The sequence below is a fragment of the Oncorhynchus clarkii genome, unplaced genomic scaffold (genome assembly GCF_045791955.1).
Source record: "Oncorhynchus clarkii lewisi isolate Uvic-CL-2024 unplaced genomic scaffold, UVic_Ocla_1.0 unplaced_contig_2974_pilon_pilon, whole genome shotgun sequence".
Lineage (NCBI taxonomy): Eukaryota > Metazoa > Chordata > Actinopteri > Salmoniformes > Salmonidae > Oncorhynchus > Oncorhynchus clarkii.
In genome coordinates this window covers 177713-200000 of record NW_027257939.1, presented here as the reverse complement: position 1 = coordinate 200000, position 22288 = coordinate 177713, and the positions used below count along the sequence as shown (strand labels likewise).

At 43.8% G+C, this 22288-nt stretch overlaps 1 protein-coding gene across 4 annotated transcripts in view; it reads left to right on the top strand.

The window, feature by feature from the left end:
• LOC139394117 (attractin-like) overlaps positions 1–22288 on the top strand; it is a 252717-nt gene that overhangs the window by 171330 nt on the left and 59099 nt on the right. For all 4 annotated transcript variants that reach the window (XM_071142146.1, XM_071142145.1, XM_071142147.1 and 1 more), the window contains exon 25: positions 6997–7058. In XM_071142146.1, coding sequence (XP_070998247.1) covers positions 6997–7058 — 62 coding nt within the window. The remainder of the gene's footprint in view (positions 1–6996; positions 7059–22288) is intronic.

Below are 22288 nucleotides of genomic sequence, written 5' to 3'. Positions count from 1 at the left end.
TCTCTATCTCTCATCTTTCATCTCTCTCTCTCTCTCTCTCTCTCTCTCTCTCTCTCTCTCTCTCTCTCTCTCTCACTCTGTCTCTCTCTCTATCCCACACTCCCTATTCATCTCTCTCTCTCCCTCCCCCCCACCCCAAATGTCTTTATTAGCATGGGAAACATGTGTTAACATTGCCAAAGCACGTGAAGTAGATAATATACAAAAGTGAAATAAACAATAGAAATGAACAGTAAACATTACACATACAGAAGTTCCAAAACATAAAGACATTTCAAATGTCATATTATATATATATATACAGTGTTTTAACGATGTGCAAATAGTTAAAGTACAAAAAGGAAAATAAATAAGCATAAATATGGGTTGTATTTACAATGGTGTTTGTTCTTCACTGGTTGCCCTTTTCTCGTGGCAACAGGTCACAAATCTTGCTGCTGTGATGTCACACTGTGGTATTTCACCCAGTAGATATGGGAGTTTTTCAAAATTGGATTTGTTTTCGAATTCTTTGTGGATCTGTGTAATCTGAGGGAAATATGTCTCTCTAATATGGTCATACATTGGGCAGGAGGTTAGGAAGTGCAGCTCAGTTTCCACCTCATTTTGTGGGCAGTGAGCACATTGCCTGTCTTCTCATGAGAGCCATGTCTGCCTACGGCGGCCTTTCTCAATAGCAAGGCTATGCTCACTGAGTCTGTACATAGTCAAAGCTTTCCTTAAGTTTGGGTCAGTCACAGTGGTCAGGTATTCTGCTGCTGTGTACTCTCTGTTTAGGGCCAAATAGCATTCTAGTCCAGGTTCATCTCTCTGTAGGTTATGGCTTTGTTATGGAAGGTTTGGGAATCGCTTCCTTTTAGGTGGTTGTAGAATTTAACGGCTCTTTTCTGGATTTTGATCATTAGTGGGTATCGGCCTAATTCTGCACTGCATGCATTATTTGGTGTTCTACGTTGTACACGGAGGATATTTTAGCAGAATTCTGCATGCGGAGTCTCAATTTGGTGTTTGTCCCATTTTGTGAAGTCTTGGTTGGTGAGCGGACCCCAGACCTCACAACCATAAAGGGCAATGGGCTCTATAACTGATTCAAGTATTTTTAGCCAAATCCTAATTGTTATGTTGAATTTTATGTTCCATTTGATGGCATAGAAGGCCCTTCTTGCCTTGTCTCTCAGATCGTTCACAGCTTTGTGGAAGTTACCTGTGGCGCTGATGTTTAGGCCGAGGTATGTATAGTTTTTTGTGTGCTCTAGGGCAACAGTGTCTAGATGGAATTTGTATTTGTGGTCCTGGTGACTGGACCTTTTTTGGAACACCATTATTTTGGTCTTACTGAGATTAACTGTCAGGGCCCAGGTCTGTCAGAATCTGTGCAGAAGATCTAGGTGCTGCTGTAGGCCCTCCTTGGTTGGGGACAGAAGTGGAGTAGACTGTAGGTTTACCCAGTGAGTGGAGTAGATACCCAGTGAGTGGAGTGGACTATAGGTTTACCCAGTGAGTGGAGTAGACTGTAGGTTTACCCAGTGAGTGGAGTAGACTATATGTTTACCCAGTGAGTGGAGTGGACTATAGGTTTACCCAGTGAGTGGAGTAGACTGTAGGTTTACCCAGTGAGTGGAGTAGACTGTAGGTTTACCCAGTGAGTGGAGTAGACTATAGGTTTACCCAGTGAGTGGAGTAGACTGTAGGTTTACCCAGTGAGTGGAGTGGACTATAGGTTTACCCAGTGAGTGGAGTGGAGTGGACTGTAGGTTTACCCAGTGAGTGGAGTGTACTATAGGTTTACCCAGTGAGTGGAGTGGAGTGGACTGTAGGTTTACCCAGTGAGTGGAGTAGACTATAGGTTTACCCAGTGAGTGGAGTGGAGTGGACTATAGGTTTACCCAGTGAGTGGAGTGGACTATAGGTTTACCCAGTGAGTGGAGTAGACTGTAGGTTTACCCAGTGAGTGGAGTGAACTATAGGTTTACCCAGTGAGTGGAGTGGACTATAGGTTTACCCAGTGAGTGGAGTGGAGTGGACTATAGGTTTACCCAGTGAGTGGAGTAGACTGTAGGTTTACCCAGTGAGTGGAGTGGACTATAGGTTTACCCAGTGAGTGGAGTGGACTATAGGTTTACCCAGTGAGTGGAGTGGAGTGGACTATAGGTTTACCCAGTGAGTGGAGTAGACTGTAGGTTTACCCAGTGAGTGGAGTAGACTGTAGGTTTACCCAGTGAGTGGAGTGTACTATAGGTTTACCCAGTGAGTGGAGTAGACTATAGGTTTACCCAGTGAGTGGAGTGGACTATAGGTTTACCCAGTGAGTGGAGTAGAGTGGACTATAGGTTTACCCAGTGAGTGGAGTGGACTATAGGTTTACCCAGTGAGTGGAGTGGACTATAGGTTTACCCAGTGAGTGGAGTGGACTATAGGTTTACCCAGTGAGTGGAGTAGACTATAGGTTTACCCAGTGAGTGGAGTGGAGTGGACTATAGGTTTACCCAGTGAGTGGAGTAGACTGTAGGTTTACCCAGTGAGTGGAGTGGACTGTAGGTTTACCCAGTGAGTGGAGTGGACTATAGGTTTACCCAGTGAGTGGAGTGGACTATAGGTTTACCCAGTGAGTGGAGTAGACTGTAGGTTTACCCAGTGAGTGGAGTGGACTATAGGTTTACCCAGTGAGTGGAGTGGACTATAGGTTTACCCAGTGAGTGGAGTGGACTATAGGTTTACCCAGTGAGTGGAGTGGACTATAGGTTTACCCAGTGAGTGGAGTGGACTATAGGTTTACCCAGTGAGTGGAGTGGAGTGGACTGTAGGTTTACCCAGTGAGTGGAGTGGACTATAGGTTTACCCAGTGAGTAGAGTATAGACTGTAGGTTTACCCAGTGAGTGGAGTATAGACTGTAGGTTTACCCAGTGAGTGGAGTGGACTATAGGTTTACCCAGTGAGTGGAGTAGACTATAGGTTTACCCAGTGAGTGGAGTGGACTATAGGTTTACCCAGTGAGTGGAGTGGACTATAGGTTTACCCAGTGAGTGGAGTAGACTGTATGTTTACCCAGTGAGTGGAGTGGACTGTATGTTTACCCAGTGAGTGGAGTGGACTATAGGTTTACCCAGTGAGTGGAGTGGACTATAGGTTTACCCAGTGAGTGGAGTGGACTATACGTTTACCCAGTGAGTGGAGTGGACTATAGGTTTACCCAGTGAGTGGAGTAGACTATAGGTTTACCCAGTGAGTGGAGTGGACTATAGATTTACCCAGTGAGTGGAGTGGAGTGGACTATAGGTTTACCCAGTGAGTGGAGTGGACTATAGATTTACCCAGTGAGTGGAGTGGAGTGGACTATAGATTTACCCAGTGAGTGGAGTGGAGTGTACTATAGGTTTACCCAGTGAGTGGATTGGAGTGGACTATAGGTTTACCCAGTGAGTGGAGTGGACTATAGGTTTACCCAGTGAGTAGAGTATAGACTGTAGGTTTACCCAGTGAGTGGAGTGGAGTGGACTATAGGTTTACCCAGTGAGTGGAGTGGACTATAGGTTTACCCAGTGAGTGGAGTATAGACTGTAGGTTTACCCAGTGAGTGGAGTGGACTATAGGTTTAGAGGGACATAGACGACACATCACAACAACACAACACAACACGACTACACATCACAACATCACGACGACACATCACGACTACACAACACAACACGACTACACAACACGACTACACATCACAACATCACAACGACACATCACGACGACACATCAAAACAACACATCACGACTACACATTACGACGACACATCACGACTACACATCACGACTACACATCACGACTACACAACACGACTACACATCACAACATCACAACGACACATCACGACTACACATCACGACTACACAACACGACGACACATCACGACGACACATCACAACATCACGACTACACATCACGACTACACAACACGACTACACATCACAACATCACAACGACACATCACGACTACACATCACGACGACACAACACGACGACACATCACGACGACACATCACAACATCACGACTACATATCACGACTACATAACACGACTACACATCACGACGACACAACACATCACGACTACACATCACGACTACACATCGTGACTACAACACACGACGACACATCACATCACGACGACACATCACAACGACACATCACGACGACACAACACGACTACACATCACGACTACACATCACGACGACACATCACAACACATCACGACTACACATCACAACACGACGACACATCACGACAACACAACACGACGACACATCACGACTACACATCACGACGGCACAACACAGAGGTGGGAGGAGATGGGTCACAGAGGTGGGAGGAGATGGGTCACAGAGGTGGGAGGAGATGGGTCACAGAGGTGGGAGGAGATGGGTCACAGAGGTGGGAGGGGATGGGTCACAGAGGTGGGAGGGGATGGGTCACAGAGGTGGGAGGGGATGGGTCACAGAGGTGGGAGGAGATGGGTCACAGAGGTGGGAGGAGATGGGTCACAGAGGTGGGAGGAGATGGGTCACAGAGGTGGGAGGAGATGTGTCGCCAATGAAACACTGCGGTATTGTAGTAACACTCCTCCACCATAGAGGGGCAGTGTTGTCCTAGTTTTGGGCTCAGCTCATGGCCCTCTATTCCCTAATGGCCCTGGTCAAAATGGAGGCCACTAGCAGAGGGTCAGCTCCAACATCCTTCTACCAGCCTGGAGACCAGGGTCTGGCTGTCATTAGTACAGCTCTTCTACCAGCCTGGAGACCAGGGTCTGGCTGTCATTAGTACAGCTCTTCTACCAGCCTGGAGACCAGGGTCTGGCTGTCATTAGTACAGCTCTTCTTAGCATCATGTTGCTGTGTTAGTTTGGTTTGTCTATAGTCTACAGTTTAGCATCATGTTGCTGTGTTAGTTTGGTTTGTCTATAGTTTACAGTTTAGCATCATGTTGCTGTGTTAGTTTGGTTTGTCTATAGTCTACAGTTTAGCATCATGTTGCTGTGTTAGTTTGGTTTGTCTATAGTCTACAGTTTAGCATCATGTTGCTGTGTTAGTTTGGTTTGTCTATACTCTACAGTTTAGCATCATGTTGCTGTGTTAGTTTGGTTTGTCTATAGTCTACAGTTTAGCATCATGTTGCTGTGTTAGTTTGGTTTGTCTATAGTTTACAGTTTAGCATCATGTTGCTGTGTTAGTTTGGTTTGTCTATAGTCTACAGTTTAGCATCATGTTGCTGTGTTAGTTTGGTTTGTCTACAGTTTAGCATCATGTTGCTGTGTTAGTTTGGTTTGTCTATAGTCTACAGTTTAGCATCATGTTGCTGTGTTAGTTTGGTTTGTCTATAGTCTACAGTTTAGCATCATGTTGCTGTGTTAGTTTGGTTTGTCTACAGTTTAGCATCATGTTGCTGTGTTAGTTTGGTTTGTCTATAGTCTACAGTTTAGCATCATGTTGCTGTGTTAGTTTGGTTTGTCTATAGTCTACAGTTTAGCATCATGTTGCTGTGTTAGTTTGGTTTGTCTACAGTTTAGCATCATGTTGCTGTGTTAGTTTGGTTTGTCTACAGTCTACAGTTTAGCATCATGTTGCTGTGTTAGTTTGGTTTGTCTATACTCTACAGTTTAGCATCATGTTGCTGTGTTAGTTTGGTTTGTCTATAGTCTACAGTTTAGCATCATGTTGCTGTGTTAGTTTGGTTTGTCTATAGTCTACAGTTTAGCATCATGTTGCTGTGTTAGTTTGGTTTGTCTACAGTCTACAGTTTAGCATCATGTTGCTGTGTTAGTTTGGTTTGTCTATAGTCTACAGTTTAGCATCATGTTGCCGTGTTAGTTTGGTTAGTCTACATTTTAGCATCATGTTGCTGTGTTAGTTTGGTTTGTCTACAGTTTAGTATCATGTTGCTGTGTTAGTTTGGTTTGTCTACAGTCTACAGTTTAGCATCATGTTGCTGTGTTAGTTTGGTTTGTCTATAGTCTACAGTTTAGCATCATGTTGCTGTGTTAGTTTGGTTTGTCTACAGTTTAGTATCATGTTGCTGTGTTAGTTTGGTTTGTCTATAGTCTACAGTTTAGCATCATGTTGCTGTGTTAGTTTGGTTTGTCTATAGTTTACAGTTTAGCATCATGTTGCTGTGTTAGTTTGGTTTGTCTACAGTTTAGCATCATGTTGCTGTGTTAGTTTGGTTTGTCTATAGTCTACAGTTTAGCATCATGTTGCTGTGTTAGTTTGGTTAGTCAACAGTTTAGCATCATGTTGCTGTGTTAGTTTGGTTTGTCTACAGTTTAGTATCATGTTGCTGTGTTAGTTTGGTTTGTCTACAGTTTAGCATCATGTTGCTGTGTTAGTTTGGTTTGTCTATAGTCTACAGTTTAGCATCATGTTGCTGTGTTAGTTTGGTTTGTCTACAGTCTACAGTTTAGCATCATGTTGCTGTGTTAGTTTGGTTTGTCTACAGTTTAGCATCATGTTGCTGTGTTAGTTTGGTTTGTCTATAGTCTACAGTTTAGCATCATGTTGCTGTGTTAGTTTGGTTTGTCTACAGTCTACAGTTTAGCATCATGTTGCTGTGTTAGTTTGGTTTGTCTACAGTCTACAGTTTAGCATCATGTTCCTGTGGACATTACACTACATGTCCCCCTGTGTGTGTGTGTGTGTGTGTGTGTGTGTGTGGTGTGTCTGTCTGTCTGTCTGTCTGTCTGTCTGTCTGTCTGTCTGTCTGTCTGTCTGTGTGTGTGTGTGTTTACAAGGTCTCAAGAACATACACTCACAGGCACGCACACACTCACACACTCACAGACGCACACACAGACAGACAGACAGACACACACACAGACACACGCACGCACACAGACACGCACACACACTCACATGCACACACACTCACACGCACACACTCACGTACAGACACAGACACACACATTGAATGCAGTCATGCCAATTATAGCCAGTTTGTCTGTCTCTCTCTCCTCAGATTGCCTTCTCTCAGCACAGTAACTTCATGGATCTGGTGCAGTTCTTCGTCACGTTTTTCAGGTGAGCTCCTCTTCCTCCTCCTCATCCTTCCTCATCATCCTCCTCTTCCTCGTCATCCTTCCTCATCATTATCTTACCCTTCCCACTCCTCTTTCCTCCTGATCCTTCCTCCTCATCCTCCTCATCATCCTTCCTCATCATCCTCCTCTTCCCACTCATCATTCCTCCTCACCCTCCTCTTCCTCATCATCCTTCCTCATCATCATCTTCCTCTTCCCACTTCTCCTTCCTCCTCATTCTTCCTCATCATCTTCCTCGTCATCATCATCTTCCTCTTCCTCATCCTTGGTGATCCTTCCTCGTCCTCCTTGTCTTTCCTCTTCCTCATCTTCTTTCTCATCATCCTCTTCCTCCATTTATTCCTCCTCCCTCCTCTTCCTTGCTCCTCCTCTCTCCACTTCCTCCTCCTCCCTCTTCCTCTCTCCTCTTCCTCTTTCCCCTCCCTCCTCTTCCTCTTCTTTCCACTTCCTCTTCCTCCCTCCTCCTCCTCCTCCTCCTCCTCTCTACACCTACTCTCCACTTTCTCTCCCTCCTCTTCCTTCCTCCTCTTCTTCTCTCAAGTTCCTCTCTCCACTTCCTCCTCCTCCCTCCTCCTCTCTCTACTTCCTCTCTCCACTTCCTCCTCCTCCCTCCTCCTCCTCTCTCTACACTTCCTCTCTTCACTTTCTCTCCCCCCTGTTCCTCCCTCCTCCTCTCTACACTTCCTCTCTCCACTTTCTCCCTTTCCTCTTCCTCCCTCTCCTCCTCATTTTCCCTGAGGTCACTCCCATTTAGTACCACTCCTCTCTCTGTTACTGTGGATGCCTTCAGCCCACCACCACAGTATGTGTAGCTATGGAGATGTTGATGCCAAACCGCTGTACCACTGCAGCAGACATTACTGCAGAGAACCATTCATTGAACTGTCAACAAACACAACCACACACAGCTCACCCTAACACCTCGGGAAGTCTACCTGAAGGAAAACAGGAAATGGGATTGTGTTTGTGTCAGGCAGTTGTCTCTGTGTGAATGTAATAGTACTGATGTGGTGTGTTATTGATCAGCACCATACTGATGTGGTACTGATGTGGTGTGTTATTGATCAGCACCATACTGATGTGGTACTGATGTGGTGTGTTATTGATCAGCACCGTACTGATGTGGTGTGTTATTGATCAGCACCGTACTGATGTGGTGTGTTATTGATCAGCACCGTACTGATGTGGTACTGATGTGGTGTGTTATTGATCAGCACCGTACTGATGTGGTGTGTTATTGATCAGCACCATACTGATGTGGTGTGTTATTGATCAGCACCGTACTGATGTGGTGTGTTATTGATCAGCACCATACTGATGTGGTGTGTTATTGATCAGCACCGTACTGATGTGGTACTGATGTGGTGTGTTATTGATCAGCACCATACTGATATGGTACTGATGTGGTGTGTTATTGATCAGCACCATACTGATGTTGTCTGTTATTGATCAGCACCATACTGATGTGGTGTGTTATTGATCAGCACCATACTGATGTGGTACTGATGTGGTGTGTTATTGATCAGCACCATACTGATGTGGTGTGTTATTGATCAGCACCGTACTGATGTGGTACTGATGTGGTGTGTTATTGATCAGCACCGTACTGATGTGGTGTGTTATTGATCAGCACCATACTGATGTGGTGTGTTATTGATCCTCACCGTACTGATGTGGTACTGATGTGGTGTGTTATTGATCAGCACCGTACTGATGTGGTGTGTTATTGATCAGCACCATACTGATGTGGTGTGTTATTGATCAGCACCATACTGATGTGGTGTGTTATTGATCAGCACCGTACTGATGTGGTACTGATGTGGTGTGTTATTGATCAGCACCATACTGATATGGTACTGATGTGGTGTGTTATTGATCAGCACCATACTGATGTTGTCTGTTATTGATCAGCACCATACTGATGTGGTGTGTTATTGATCAGCACCATACTGATGTGGTACTGATGTGGTGTGTTATTGATCAGCACCATACTGATGTGGTGTGTTATTGATCAGCACCGTACTGATGTGGTGTGTTATTGATCAGCACCATACTGATGTGGTGTGTTATTGATCATCACCGTACTGATGTGGTACTGATGTGGTGTGTTATTGATCAGCACCGTACTGATGTGGTGTGTTATTGATCAGCACCGTACTGATGTGGTGTGTTATTGATCAGCACCATACTGATGTGGTACTGATGTGGTGTGTTATTGATCAGCACCATACTGATGTGGTGTGTTATTGATCAGCACCATACTGATGTGTTGTGTTATTGATCAGCACCGTACTGATATGGTGTGTTATTGATCAGCACCGTACTGATGTGGTGTGTTATTGATCAGCACCGTACTGATGTGGTGTGTTATTGATCAGCACCATACTGATGTGGTGTGTTATTGATCAGCATTGTACTGATGTGGTGTGTTATTGATCAGCACCATACTGATGTGGTGTGTTATTGATCAGCACCATACTGATGTGGTGTGTTATTGATCATCACCGTACTGATGTGGTACTGATGTGGTGTGTTATTGATCAGCACCGTACTGATGTGGTGTGTTATTGATCAGCACCGTACTGATGTGGTGTGTTATTGATCAGCACCGTACTGATGTGGTGTGTTATTGATCAGCACCATACTGATGTTGTGTGTTATTGATCTGCACCATACTGATGTGGTGTGTTATTGATCAGCACCGTACTGATGTGGTGTGTTATTGATCAGCACCATACTGATGTGGTGTGTTATTGATCAGCACCGTACTGATGTGGTGTGTTATTGATCAGCACCATACTGATGTGGTGTGTTATTGATCAGCACCATACTGATGTGGTGTGTTATTGATCAGCACAGTACTGATGTGGTGTGTTATTGATCAGCACCGTACTGATGTGGTGTGTTATTGATCAGCACTGTACTGATGTGGTGTGTTATTGATCAGCACCATACTGATGTGGTACTGATGTGGTGTGTTATTGATCAGCACCATACAGATGTTGTCTGTTATTGATCAGCACCATACTGATGTGGTGTGTTATTGATCAGCACCGTACGGATGTGGTGTGTTATTGATCAGCACTGTACTGATGTGGTACTGATGTGGTGTGTTATTGATCAGCACCATACTGATGTGGTGTGTTATTGATCAGCACCATACTGATGTGGTGTGTTATTGATCAGCACCATACTGATGTGGTGTGTTATTGATCAGCACCGTACTGATGTGGTGTGTTATTGATCAGCACCATACTGATGTGTGTTATTGATCAGCACCATACTGATGTGGTACTGATGTGGTGTGTTATTGATCAGCACCATACTGATGTTGTCTGTTATTGATCAGCACCATACTGATGTGGTGTGTTATTGATCAGCACCGTACGGATGTGGTGTGTTATTGATCAGCACCGTACTGATGTGGTACTTATGTAGTGTGTTATTGATCAGCACCATACTGATGTGGTACTGATGTGGTGTGTTATTGATCAGCACCATACTGATGTGGTGTGTTATTGATCAGCACCGTACTGATGTGGTGTGTTATTGATCAGCACCATACTGATGTGGTGTGTTATTGATCAGCACCATACTGATGTGGTGTGTTATTGATCAGCACCGTACTGATGTGGTGTGTTATTGATCAGCACCGTACTAATGTGGTGTTATTGATCAGCACCATACTGATGTGGTACTGATGTGGTGTGTTATTGATCAGCACCATACTGATGTGGTACTGATGTGGTGTGTTATTGATCAGCACCATACTGATGCGGTACTGATGTGGTGTGTTATTGATCAGCACCATACTGATGTGGTGTGTTATTGATCAGCACCATACTGATGTGGTGTGTTATTGATCAGCACCATACTGATGTGGTACTGATGTGGTGTGTTATTGATCAGCACCATACTGATGTGGTGTGTTATTGATCAGCACCATACTGATGTGTTGTGTTATTGATCAGCACCATACTGATGTGGTGTGTTATTGATCAGCACCGTACTGATGTGGTGTGTTATTGATCAGCACCGTACTGATGTGGTGTGTTATTGATCAGCACCATACTGATGTGGTGTGTTATTGATCAGCATTGTACTGATGTGGTGTGTTATTGATCAGCACCATACTGATGTGGTGTGTTATTGATCAGCACCATACTGATGTGGTGTGTTATTGATCATCACCGTACTGATGTGGTACTGATGTGGTGTGTTATTGATCAGCACCGTACTGATGTGGTGTGTTATTGATCAGCACCGTACTGATGTGGTGTGTTATTGATCAGCACCGTACTGATGTGGTGTGTTATTGATCAGCACCGTACTGATGTGGTGTGTTATTGATCAGCACCATACTGATGTTGTGTGTTATTGATCTGCACCATACTGATGTGGTGTGTTATTGATCAGCACCGTACTGATGTGGTGTGTTATTGATCAGCACCATACTGATGTGGTGTGTTATTGATCAGCACCGTACTGATGTGGTGTGTTATTGATCAGCACCATACTGATGTGGTGTGTTATTGATCAGCACCATACTGATGTGGTGTGTTATTGATCAGCACAGTACTGATGTGGTGTGTTATTGATCAGCACCGTACTGATGTGGTGTGTTATTGATCAGCACTGTACTGATGTGGTGTGTTATTGATAAGCACCATACTGATGTGTGTTATTGATCAGCACCATACTGATGTGGTACTGATGTGGTGTGTTATTGATCAGCACCATACAGATGTTGTCTGTTATTGATCAGCACCATACTGATGTGGTGTGTTATTGATCAGCACCGCACGGATGTGGTGTGTTATTGATCAGCACTGTACTGATGTGGTACTGATGTGGTGTGTTATTGATCAGCACCATACTGATGTGGTGTGTTATTGATCAGCACCATACTGATGTGGTGTGTTATTGATCAGCACCATACTGATGTGGTGTGTTATTGATCAGCACCATACTGATGTGGTGTGTTATTGATCAGCACCGTACTGATGTGGTGTGTTATTGATCAGCACCATACTGATGTGTGTTATTGATCAGCACCATACTGATGTGGTACTGATGTGGTGTGTTATTGATCAGCACCATACTGATGTTGTCTGTTATTGATCAGCACCATACTGATGTGGTGTGTTATTGATCAGCACCGTACGGATGTGGTGTGTTATTGATCAGCACCGTACTGATGTGGTACTGATGTGGTGTGTTATTGATCAGCACCATACTGATGTGGTACTGATGTTGTGTGTTATTGATCAGCACCGTACTGATGTGGTGTGTTATTGATCAGCACCATACTGATGTGGTGTGTTATTGATCAGCACCATACTGATGTGGTGTGTTATTGATCAGCACCATACTGATGTGGTGTGTTATTGATCAGCACCGTACTAATGTGGTGTTATTGATCAGCACCATACTGATGTGGTACTGATGTGGTGTGTTATTGATTAGCACCATACTGATGTGGTACTGATGTGGTGTGTTATTGATCAGCACCATACTGATGCGGTACTGATGTGGTGTGTTATTGATCAGCACCATACTGATGTGGTGTGTTATTGATCAGCACCATACTGATGTGGTGTGTTATTGATCAGCACCATACTGATGTGGTACTGATGTGGTGTGTTATTGATCAGCACCATACTGATGTGGTGTGTTATTGATCAGCACCATACTGATGTGGTGTGTTATTGATCAGCACCATACTGATGTGGTGTGTTATTGATCAGCACCATACTGATGTGGTGTGTTATTGATCATCACCGTACTGATGTGGTACTGATGTGGTGTGTTATTGATCAGCACCGTACCAATGTTGTGTGTTATTGATCAGCAACATACTGATGTGGTGTGTTATTGATCAGCACCATACTGATGTGGTGTGTTATTGATCAGCACCGTACTGATGTGGTGTGTTATTGATCAGCACCATACTGATGTGGTGTGTTATTGATCAGCACCATACTGATGTGGTGTGTTATTGATCAGCACCGTACTGATGTGGTGTTTTATTGATCAGCACCATACTGATGTGGTACTGATGTGGTGTGTTATTGATCAGCACCATACTGATGTGGTGTGTTATTGATCAGCACCGTACTGATGTGGTGTGTTATTGATCAGCACCGTACTGATGTGGTGTGTTATTGATCAGCACCATACTGATGTGTGTTATTGATCAGCACCATACTGATGTGGTGTGTTATTGATCAGCACCGTACTGATGTTGTGTGTTATTGATCAGCACCGTACTGATGTGGTGTGTTATTGATCAGCACCGTACTGATGTGGTGTGTTATTGATCAGCACCATACTGATGTGGTGTGTTATTGATCAGCACCATACTGATGTTGTCTGTTATTGATCAGCACCATACTGATGTGGTGTGTTATTGATCAGCACCGTACTGATGTGGTGTGTTATTGATCAGCACCATACTGATGTGGTGTGTTATTGATCAGCACCATACTGATGTGGTACTGATGTGGTGTGTTATTGATCAGCACCATACTGATGCGGTACTGATGTGGTGTGTTATTGATCAGCACCATACTGATGTGGTACTGATGTGGTGTGTTATTGATCAGCACCATACTGATGTGGTGTGTTATTGATCATCGCCGTACTGATGTGGTACTGATGTGGTGTGTTATTGATCAGCACCGTACTGATGTTGTGTGTTATTGATCAGCACCATACTGATGTGGTGTGTTATTGATCAGCACCGTACTGATGTTGTGTGTTATTGATCAGCACCGTACTGATGTGGTGTGTTATTGATCAGCACCATACTGATGTGGTGTGTTATTGATCAGCACCATACTGATGTGGTGTGTTATTGATCAGCACCATACTGATGTTGTCTGTTATTGATCAGCACCATACTGATGTGGTGTGTTATTGATCAGCACCGTACTGATGTGGTGTGTTATTGATCAGCACCATACTGATGTGGTACTGATGTGGTGTGTTATTGATCAGCACCATACTGATGTGGTACTGATGTGGTGTGTTATTGATCAGCACCATACTGATGCGGTACTGATGTGGTGTGTTATTGATCAGCACCATACTGATGTGGTACTGATGTGGTGTGTTATTGATCAGCACCATACTGATGTGGTGTGTTATTGATCAGCACCATACTGATGTGGTGTGTTATTGATCAGCACCATACTGATGTGGTGTGTTATTGATCATCACCGTACTGATGTGGTACTGATGTGGTGTGTTATTGATCAGCACCGTACTGATGTGGTGTGTTATTGATCAGCACCGTACTGATGTGGTGTGTTATTGATCAGCACCATACTGATGTGGTGTGTTATTGATCAGCACCTTACTGATGTGGTGTGTTATTGATCAGCACCATACTGATGTGGTGTGTTATTGATCAGCACCATACTGATGTGGTGTGTTATTGATCAGCACCATACTGATGTGGTGTGTTATTGATCAGCACCATACTGATGTGGTACTGATGTGGTGTGTTATTGATCAGCACCATACTGATGTGGTGTGTTATTGATCAGCACCATACTGATGTGGTGTGTTATTGATCAGCACCATACTGATGTGGTGTGTTATTGATCATCACCGTACTGATGTGGTACTGATGTGGTGTGTTATTGATCAGCACCGTACTGATGTGGTGTGTTATTGATCAGCACTGTACTGATGTGGTGTGTTATTGATCAGCACCATACTGATGTGGTGTGTTATTGATCAGCACCGTACTGATGTGGTGTGTTATTGATCAGCACCATACTGATGTGGTGTGTTATTGATCAGCACCATTCTGATGTGGTGTGTTATTGATCAGCACCATACTGATGTGGTGTGTTATTGATCAGCACCATACTGATGTGGTACTGATGTGGTGTGTTATTGATCAGCACCATACTGATGTGGTGTGTTATTGATCAGCACCGTACTGATGTGGTGTGTTATTGATCAGCACCGTACTGATGTGGTGTGTTATTGATCAGCACCATACTGATGTGTGTTATTGATCAGCACCATACTGATGTGGTGTGTTATTGATCAGCACCGTACTGATGTGGTGTGTTATTGATCAGCACCGTACTGATGTGGAGTGTTATTGATCAGCACCATACTGATGTGGTGTATTATTGATCAGCACCATACTGATGTGGTGTGTTATTGATCAGCACCATACTGATGTGGTACTGATGTGGTGTGTTATTGATCAGCACCATACTGATGTTGTCTGTTATTGATCAGCACCATACTGATGTGGTGTGTTATTGATCAGCACCGTACTGATGTGGTGTGTTATTGATCAGCACCATACTGATGTGGTACTGATGTGGTGTGTTATTGATCAGCACCATACTGATGTGGTACTGATGTGGTGTGTTATTGATCAGCACCATACTGATGTGGTGTGTTATTGATCAGCACCGTACTGATGTGGTGTGTTATTGATCAACACCATACTGTTGTGGTGTGTTATTGATCAGCACCATACCTATGTGGTGTGTTATTGATCAGCACCGTACTGATGTTGTGTGTTATTGATCAGCAACATACTGATGTGGTGTGTTATTGATCAGCACCATACTGATGTGGTGTGTTATTGATCAGCACCGTACTGATGTGGTGTGTTATTGATCAGCACCATACTGATGTGGTGTGTTATTGATCAGCACCATACTGATGTGGTGTGTTATTGATCAGCACCGTACTGATGTGGTGTTTTATTGATCAGCACCATACTGATGTGGTACTGATGTGGTGTGTTATTGATCAGCACCATACTGATGTGGTGTGTTATTGATCAGCACCGTACTGATGTGGTGTGTTATTGATCAGCACCGTACTGATGTGGTGTGTTATTGATCAGCACCGTACTGATGTTGTGTGTTATTGATCAGCACCGTACTGATGTGGTGTGTTATTGATCAGCACCATACTGATGTGGTGTGTTATTGATCAGCACCATACTGATGTGGTGTGTTATTGATCAGCACCATACTGATGTTGTCTGTTATTGATCAGCACCATACTGATGTGGTGTGTTATTGATCAGCACCGTACTGATGTGGTGTGTTATTGATCAGCACCATACTGATGTGGTACTGATGTGGTGTGTTATTGATCAGCACCATACTGATGTGGTACTGATGTGGTGTGTTATTGATCAGCACCATACTGATGCGGTACTGATGTGGTGTGTTATTGATCAGCACCATACTGATGTGGTACTGATGTGGTGTGTTATTGATCAGCACCATACTGATGTGGTGTGTTATTGATCAGCACCATACTGATGTGGTGTGTTATTGATCAGCACCATACTGATGTGGTGTGTTATTGATCATCACCGTACTGATGTGGTACTGATGTGGTGTGTTATTGATCAGCACCGTACTGATGTGGTGTGTTATTGATCAGCACCGTACTGATGTGGTGTGTTATTGATCAGCACCATACTGATGTGGTGTGTTATTGATCAGCACCTTACTGATGTGGTGTGTTATTGATCAGCACCATACTGATGTGGTGTGTTATTGATCAGCACCATACTGATGTGGTGTGTTATTGATCAGCACCATACTGATGTGGTGTGTTATTGATCAGCACAATACTGATGTGGTACTGATGTGGTGTGTTATTGATCAGCACCATACTGATGTGGTGTGTTATTGATCAGCACCATACTGATGTGGTGTGTTATTGATCAGCACCATACTGATGTGGTGTGTTATTGATCATCACCGTACTGATGTGGTACTGATGTGGTGTGTTATTGATCAGCACCGTACTGATGTGGTGTGTTATTGATCAGCACCGTACTGATGTGGTGTGTTATTGATCAGCACCATACTGATGTGGTGTGTTATTGATCAGCACCGTACTGATGTGGTGTGTTATTGATCAGCACCATACTGATGTGGTGTGTTATTGATCAGCACCATTCTGATGTGGTGTGTTATTGATCAGCACCATACTGATGTGGTGTGTTATTGATCAGCACCATACTGATGTGGTACTGATGTGGTGTGTTATTGATCAGCACCATACTGATGTGGTGTGTTATTGATCAGCACCGTACTGATGTGGTGTGTTATTGATCAGCACCGTACTGATGTGGTGTGTTATTGATCAGCACCATACTGATGTGTGTTATTGATCAGCACCATACTGATGTGGTGTGTTATTGATCAGCACCGTACTGATGTGGTGTGTTATTGATCAGCACCGTACTGATGTGGAGTGTTATTGATCAGCACCATACTGATGTGGTGTATTATTGATCAGCACCATACTGATGTGGTGTGTTATTGATCAGCACCATACTGATGTGGTACTGATGTGGTGTGTTATTGATCAGCACCATACTGATGTTGTCTGTTATTGATCAGCACCATACTGATGTGGTGTGTTATTGATCAGCACCGTACTGATGTGGTGTGTTATTGATCAGCACCATACTGATGTGGTACTGATGTGGTGTGTTATTGATCAGCACCATACTGATGTGGTACTGATGTGGTGTGTTATTGATCAGCACCATACTGATGTGGTGTGTTATTGATCAGCACCGTACTGATGTGGTGTGTTATTGATCAACACCATACTGTTGTGGTGTGTTATTGATCAGCACCATACCTATGTGGTGTGTTATTGATCAGCACCGTACTGATGTGGTGTGTTATTGATCAGCAACATACTGATGTGGTGTGTTATTGATCAGCACCATACTGATGTGGTGTGTTATTGATCAGCACCGTACTGATGTGGTGTGTTATTGATCAACACCATACTGATGTGGTGTGTTATTGATCAGCACCATACTGATGTTGTCTGTTATTGATCAGCACCATACTGATGTGGTGTGTTATTGATCAGCACCGTACTGATGTGGTGTGTTATTGATCAGCACCATACTGATGTGGTACTGATGTGGTGTGTTATTGATCAGCACCATACTGATGTGGTACTGATGTGGTGTGTTATTGATCAGCACCATACTGATGCGGTACTGATGTGGTGTGTTATTGATCAGCACCATACTGATGTGGTACTGATGTGGTGTGTTATTGATCAGCACCATACTGATGTGGTACTGATGTGGTGTGTTATTGATCAGCACCATACTGATGTGGTGTGTTATTGATCAGCACCGTACTGATGTGGTGTGTTATTGATCAGCACCGTACTGATGTGGTGTGTTATTGATCAGCACCATACTGATGTGTGTTATTGATCAGCACCATACTGATGTGGTGTGTTATTGATCAGCACCGTACTGATGTGGTGTGTTATTGATCAGCACCGTACTGATGTGGAGTGTTATTGATCAGCACCATACTGATGTGGTGTATTATTGATCAGCACCATACTGATGTGGTGTGTTATTGATCAGCACCATACTGATGTGGTACTGATGTGGTGTGTTATTGATCAGCACCATACTGATGTTGTCTGTTATTGATCAGCACCATACAGATGTGGTGTGTTATTGATCAGCACCGTACTGATGTGGTGTGTTATTGATCAGCACCATACTGATGTGGTACTGATGTGGTGTGTTATTGATCAGCACCATACTGATGTGGTACTGATGTGGTGTGTTATTGATCAGCACCATACTGATGTGGTGTGTTATTGATCAGCACCGTACTGATGTGGTGTGTTATTGATCAGCACCGTACTGATGTGGTGTGTTATTGATCAGCACCATACTGATGTGGTGTGTTATTGATCAGCACCATACTGATGTGGTGTGTTATTGATCAGCACCATACTGATGTGGTGTGTTATTGATCAGCACCATACTGATGTGGTGTGTTATTGATCAGCACCATACTGATGTGGTGTGTTATTGATCAGCACAGTACTGATGTGGTGTGTTATTGATCAGCAATTGTTTGGTCCCCACAATGATAAAGGGTTCGGCATGATAATCCTGGAAAAGTCATGACATTTTGTTTCCATGCGTGAAATAGTTTTGGAAAATTATCAAATACAGAAAGTTTTGGGAAAGTTCTGGAAATGAATTTCATAATGTCATTATTACCCCAGAATGTCTGTTAATCCAGAGGACAATTCAGTAGTTTTTCTCCCAAACGGACCCCTGTAAATTCGTTAGTTTTGTCAATAAATTGACAGTTATGGAAGCCTGGAGGTTTTGTTCTAGGCTTGAAGATATAGTATTTCCAGGTGATGGGGCCAAACTGATAACTCCAGCTTGGTTCCCAAGTTTATAAATCAGACCAAACCATCTTTGGTCCCTTTGTCACCATAATGTTTGGATTGAAGAAGTGTGATGCTAATCTGTAGTATATTTTAGCGATCTGCAAGAGAATCCATTTTATATGTTAGCTAAAACAGTACGGATGAGAAAGAGAACTTGTTCCAAACGTTTAGGATGAACATGGTTGCATAAAATAGGAGCAATGTTGTTTTTTTTACTGACGCATTTGGCGATGTTCAGTTCATTGGCACCAAAAAATTGTATTAGGTTAATGTAGAAGTGTTTAGAAAACATATTCTATTCTTGTTTACAATAAAAATGACTCCAAAATGACTACGTTATTTACCATTAATTTCTATTGGGCACAAATGAAAACTGACGGTCTGCACTGTACGCTCATAGTCGTTGAAGTGCTGGAGTCCACATCCAGAACAACCTACATGTGTCCCATTAATGAGAGGACACTCTCTATGTGCAGCACTTTGTTTTACGTTTCAGTTATATGGTTTTCTGGCTCAAACCGTGAGTCTGTCAAACTCTCAAAACACAGGGATGCCGATTCGCATAGGTTATCTAAGGTACAGGGTTGAGTATCGGGTGGTAGCCGGCTAGTGGTGACTAAAGTTAAGGGCACGGTAATGGGCGGGGGCTGGCTAGTGGTGACTATAGTTCAGGGCAGGGTACTGGGCGGAGGCCGGCTAGTGGTGACTATAGTTCAGGGCAGGGTACTGGGCGGAGGCCGGCTAGTCTGATGGCGTGGAAGCTGTGGTGGAAGCTGTTTATCAGTCTCTCGGCCCCAGCTTTGATCCACCTGTACTGTCTCCACCTTAGATGGTAGTGGGGTGAACAGGCCGTGGCTCGGTTGGCAGAGGTCCTTGATGATCAAATCAAACTTTATTTGTCACATGCGCCGAATACAACATGTGTAGAAATGCTTACTGACAAGCCTTTAACCAATAGTGTTCAAGAAGAGTTAAAAAAAAAATATTTACCAAAGAAATTAACCTCTCTGGTACCAGTGGGACGGTAACCTCGACAACAGCCAGTGAAATTGCAGGGTGCCTATTTTCAAAACAACAGACATCCCATAATTAAAATTCCTCAAACATACAAGTATTATACACCATTTTAAAGATAAACTTGTTGTAAATCCCACCACAGTGTCTGATTTCAAAAAGGCTTTACGACGAAAGCACACCAAACGATTATGTTAGATCAGCACCTAGTCACAGAAAAACACAACCATTTTTCCAGCCAAAGAGAGGAGTCACAAAAAGCAGAAATAGAGATACAATTAATCACTAACCTTTGATGATCTTCATCAGATGACACTCATAGGACTTCGTGTTACACAATACATGTACGTTTTGTTCGATAAAGTTCATATTTATATCCAAAAATCTCAGTTTACATTGTTATGTTCAGTAGTTCCAAAACATCCGGTGATTTTGCAGAGAGCCACATCAATTCACAGAACTACTCATGATGATACTACTGATGATATGCATATCCTAGCATCTGCGCCTGAGTAGCAGGCAGTTTACTCTGGGAACGCTTTTCATCCGGACGTGAAAATACTGCCCCAAAAAAGTTTTAAAGTAAAAAATAATAAAAAGTAACACAATAACATAACAATAACGTGGCTGTATACAGAGGGTACCGGTACCGAGTCAGTGTGCGGGGGTACAGGTTAGAGGTCATTTGTACATGTAGGTAGGGGTGAAGTGCCGATACATAGCTAATGAACAGCGAGTAGCAGCAGTGGGTGGGGGGGGAACAAAACAAATGGAGGGGGGGGGGGTCAATGGAAATAGTCCGGTGGCCATTTGATTAATTGTTCAGCAGTCTTATGACTTGGGGGTAGAAGCTGTTAAGGGGCCTTTTTGTCCTAGACTTGGCGCTCCGGTAGCAGAGAAAACAGTCTATGACTTGGGTGACTGGAGTTTCTGACAATTTTATGGGCTTTCCTCTGACACGCCTATTATATAGGTCCTGGATGGCAGGAAGCCTGGCCCCAGTGATGTACTGGGCCGTACGCACTGCCCTCTGTAGCGCCTTATGGTCAGATGCTGAGCAGTTGCCATTCCAGGCAGAACCGGATGCTCTCGATAGTGCAGCTGTAGAGCTTTTTGAGGATCTGGGGACCCATGCCAAACCTTTTCAGTCTCCTGAGGGGGAAAATATTTTGTTGTGCCCTCTTCACGACTGTCTTGGTGTGTTTGGAACTTGAAACTCTCGACCCGCTCCACTACATCCCTGTTGATGTTAATGGGCGCCTGTTCGGCCCGCCATTTCCCGTAGTCCACGATCAGCTACTTTGTCTTGCAAGAGGTTGTTGTCCTGGCACCACACTGCCAGTTCTCTGACCTCCTCCCTATAGGCTGTCTCATGGTTGTCGGTGAACAGGCCAAACACTGTTGTGTCATCAGCAAACTTAATGATGGTGATGGAGTTGTGTTTGGAGTTGTGTTTGGCCATGCAGTCGTGGGTGAACAGGGAATACAGGAGGGGACTGAGCACGCACCCCTGAGGGGCCCCCGTGTTGAGGACCAGCGTGGCAGATGTGTTGCTACCTACCCTCACCACATGGGGGCAGCCCGTCAGGAAGTCCAGGATCCAGTTGCAGAGGGAGGTGTTTAGTCCCAGGTTCCTTATCTTAGTGATGAGCTTTGAGGGTACTATGGTGTTGAACGCTGTGCTGTAGTCAATGAATAGCATTCTCACATAGGTGTTCCTTTTGTCCAGGTGGGAAAGGGCGGCGTGGAGTACGACTGAGATTGCATCATCTGTGGATCTGTTGGGACGATATGCAAATTGGAGTGCATCAAGGGTGTCAAGTAAGGTGGAGGTCATATGATCCTTAACTAGCCTCTCAAAGTACTTTATATGATGACAGAAGTGAGTAATTTAGTTCAGTTACCTTTGCTTTATAGAGTACATGAACAATGGTGGACCTCTTGATGCAAATG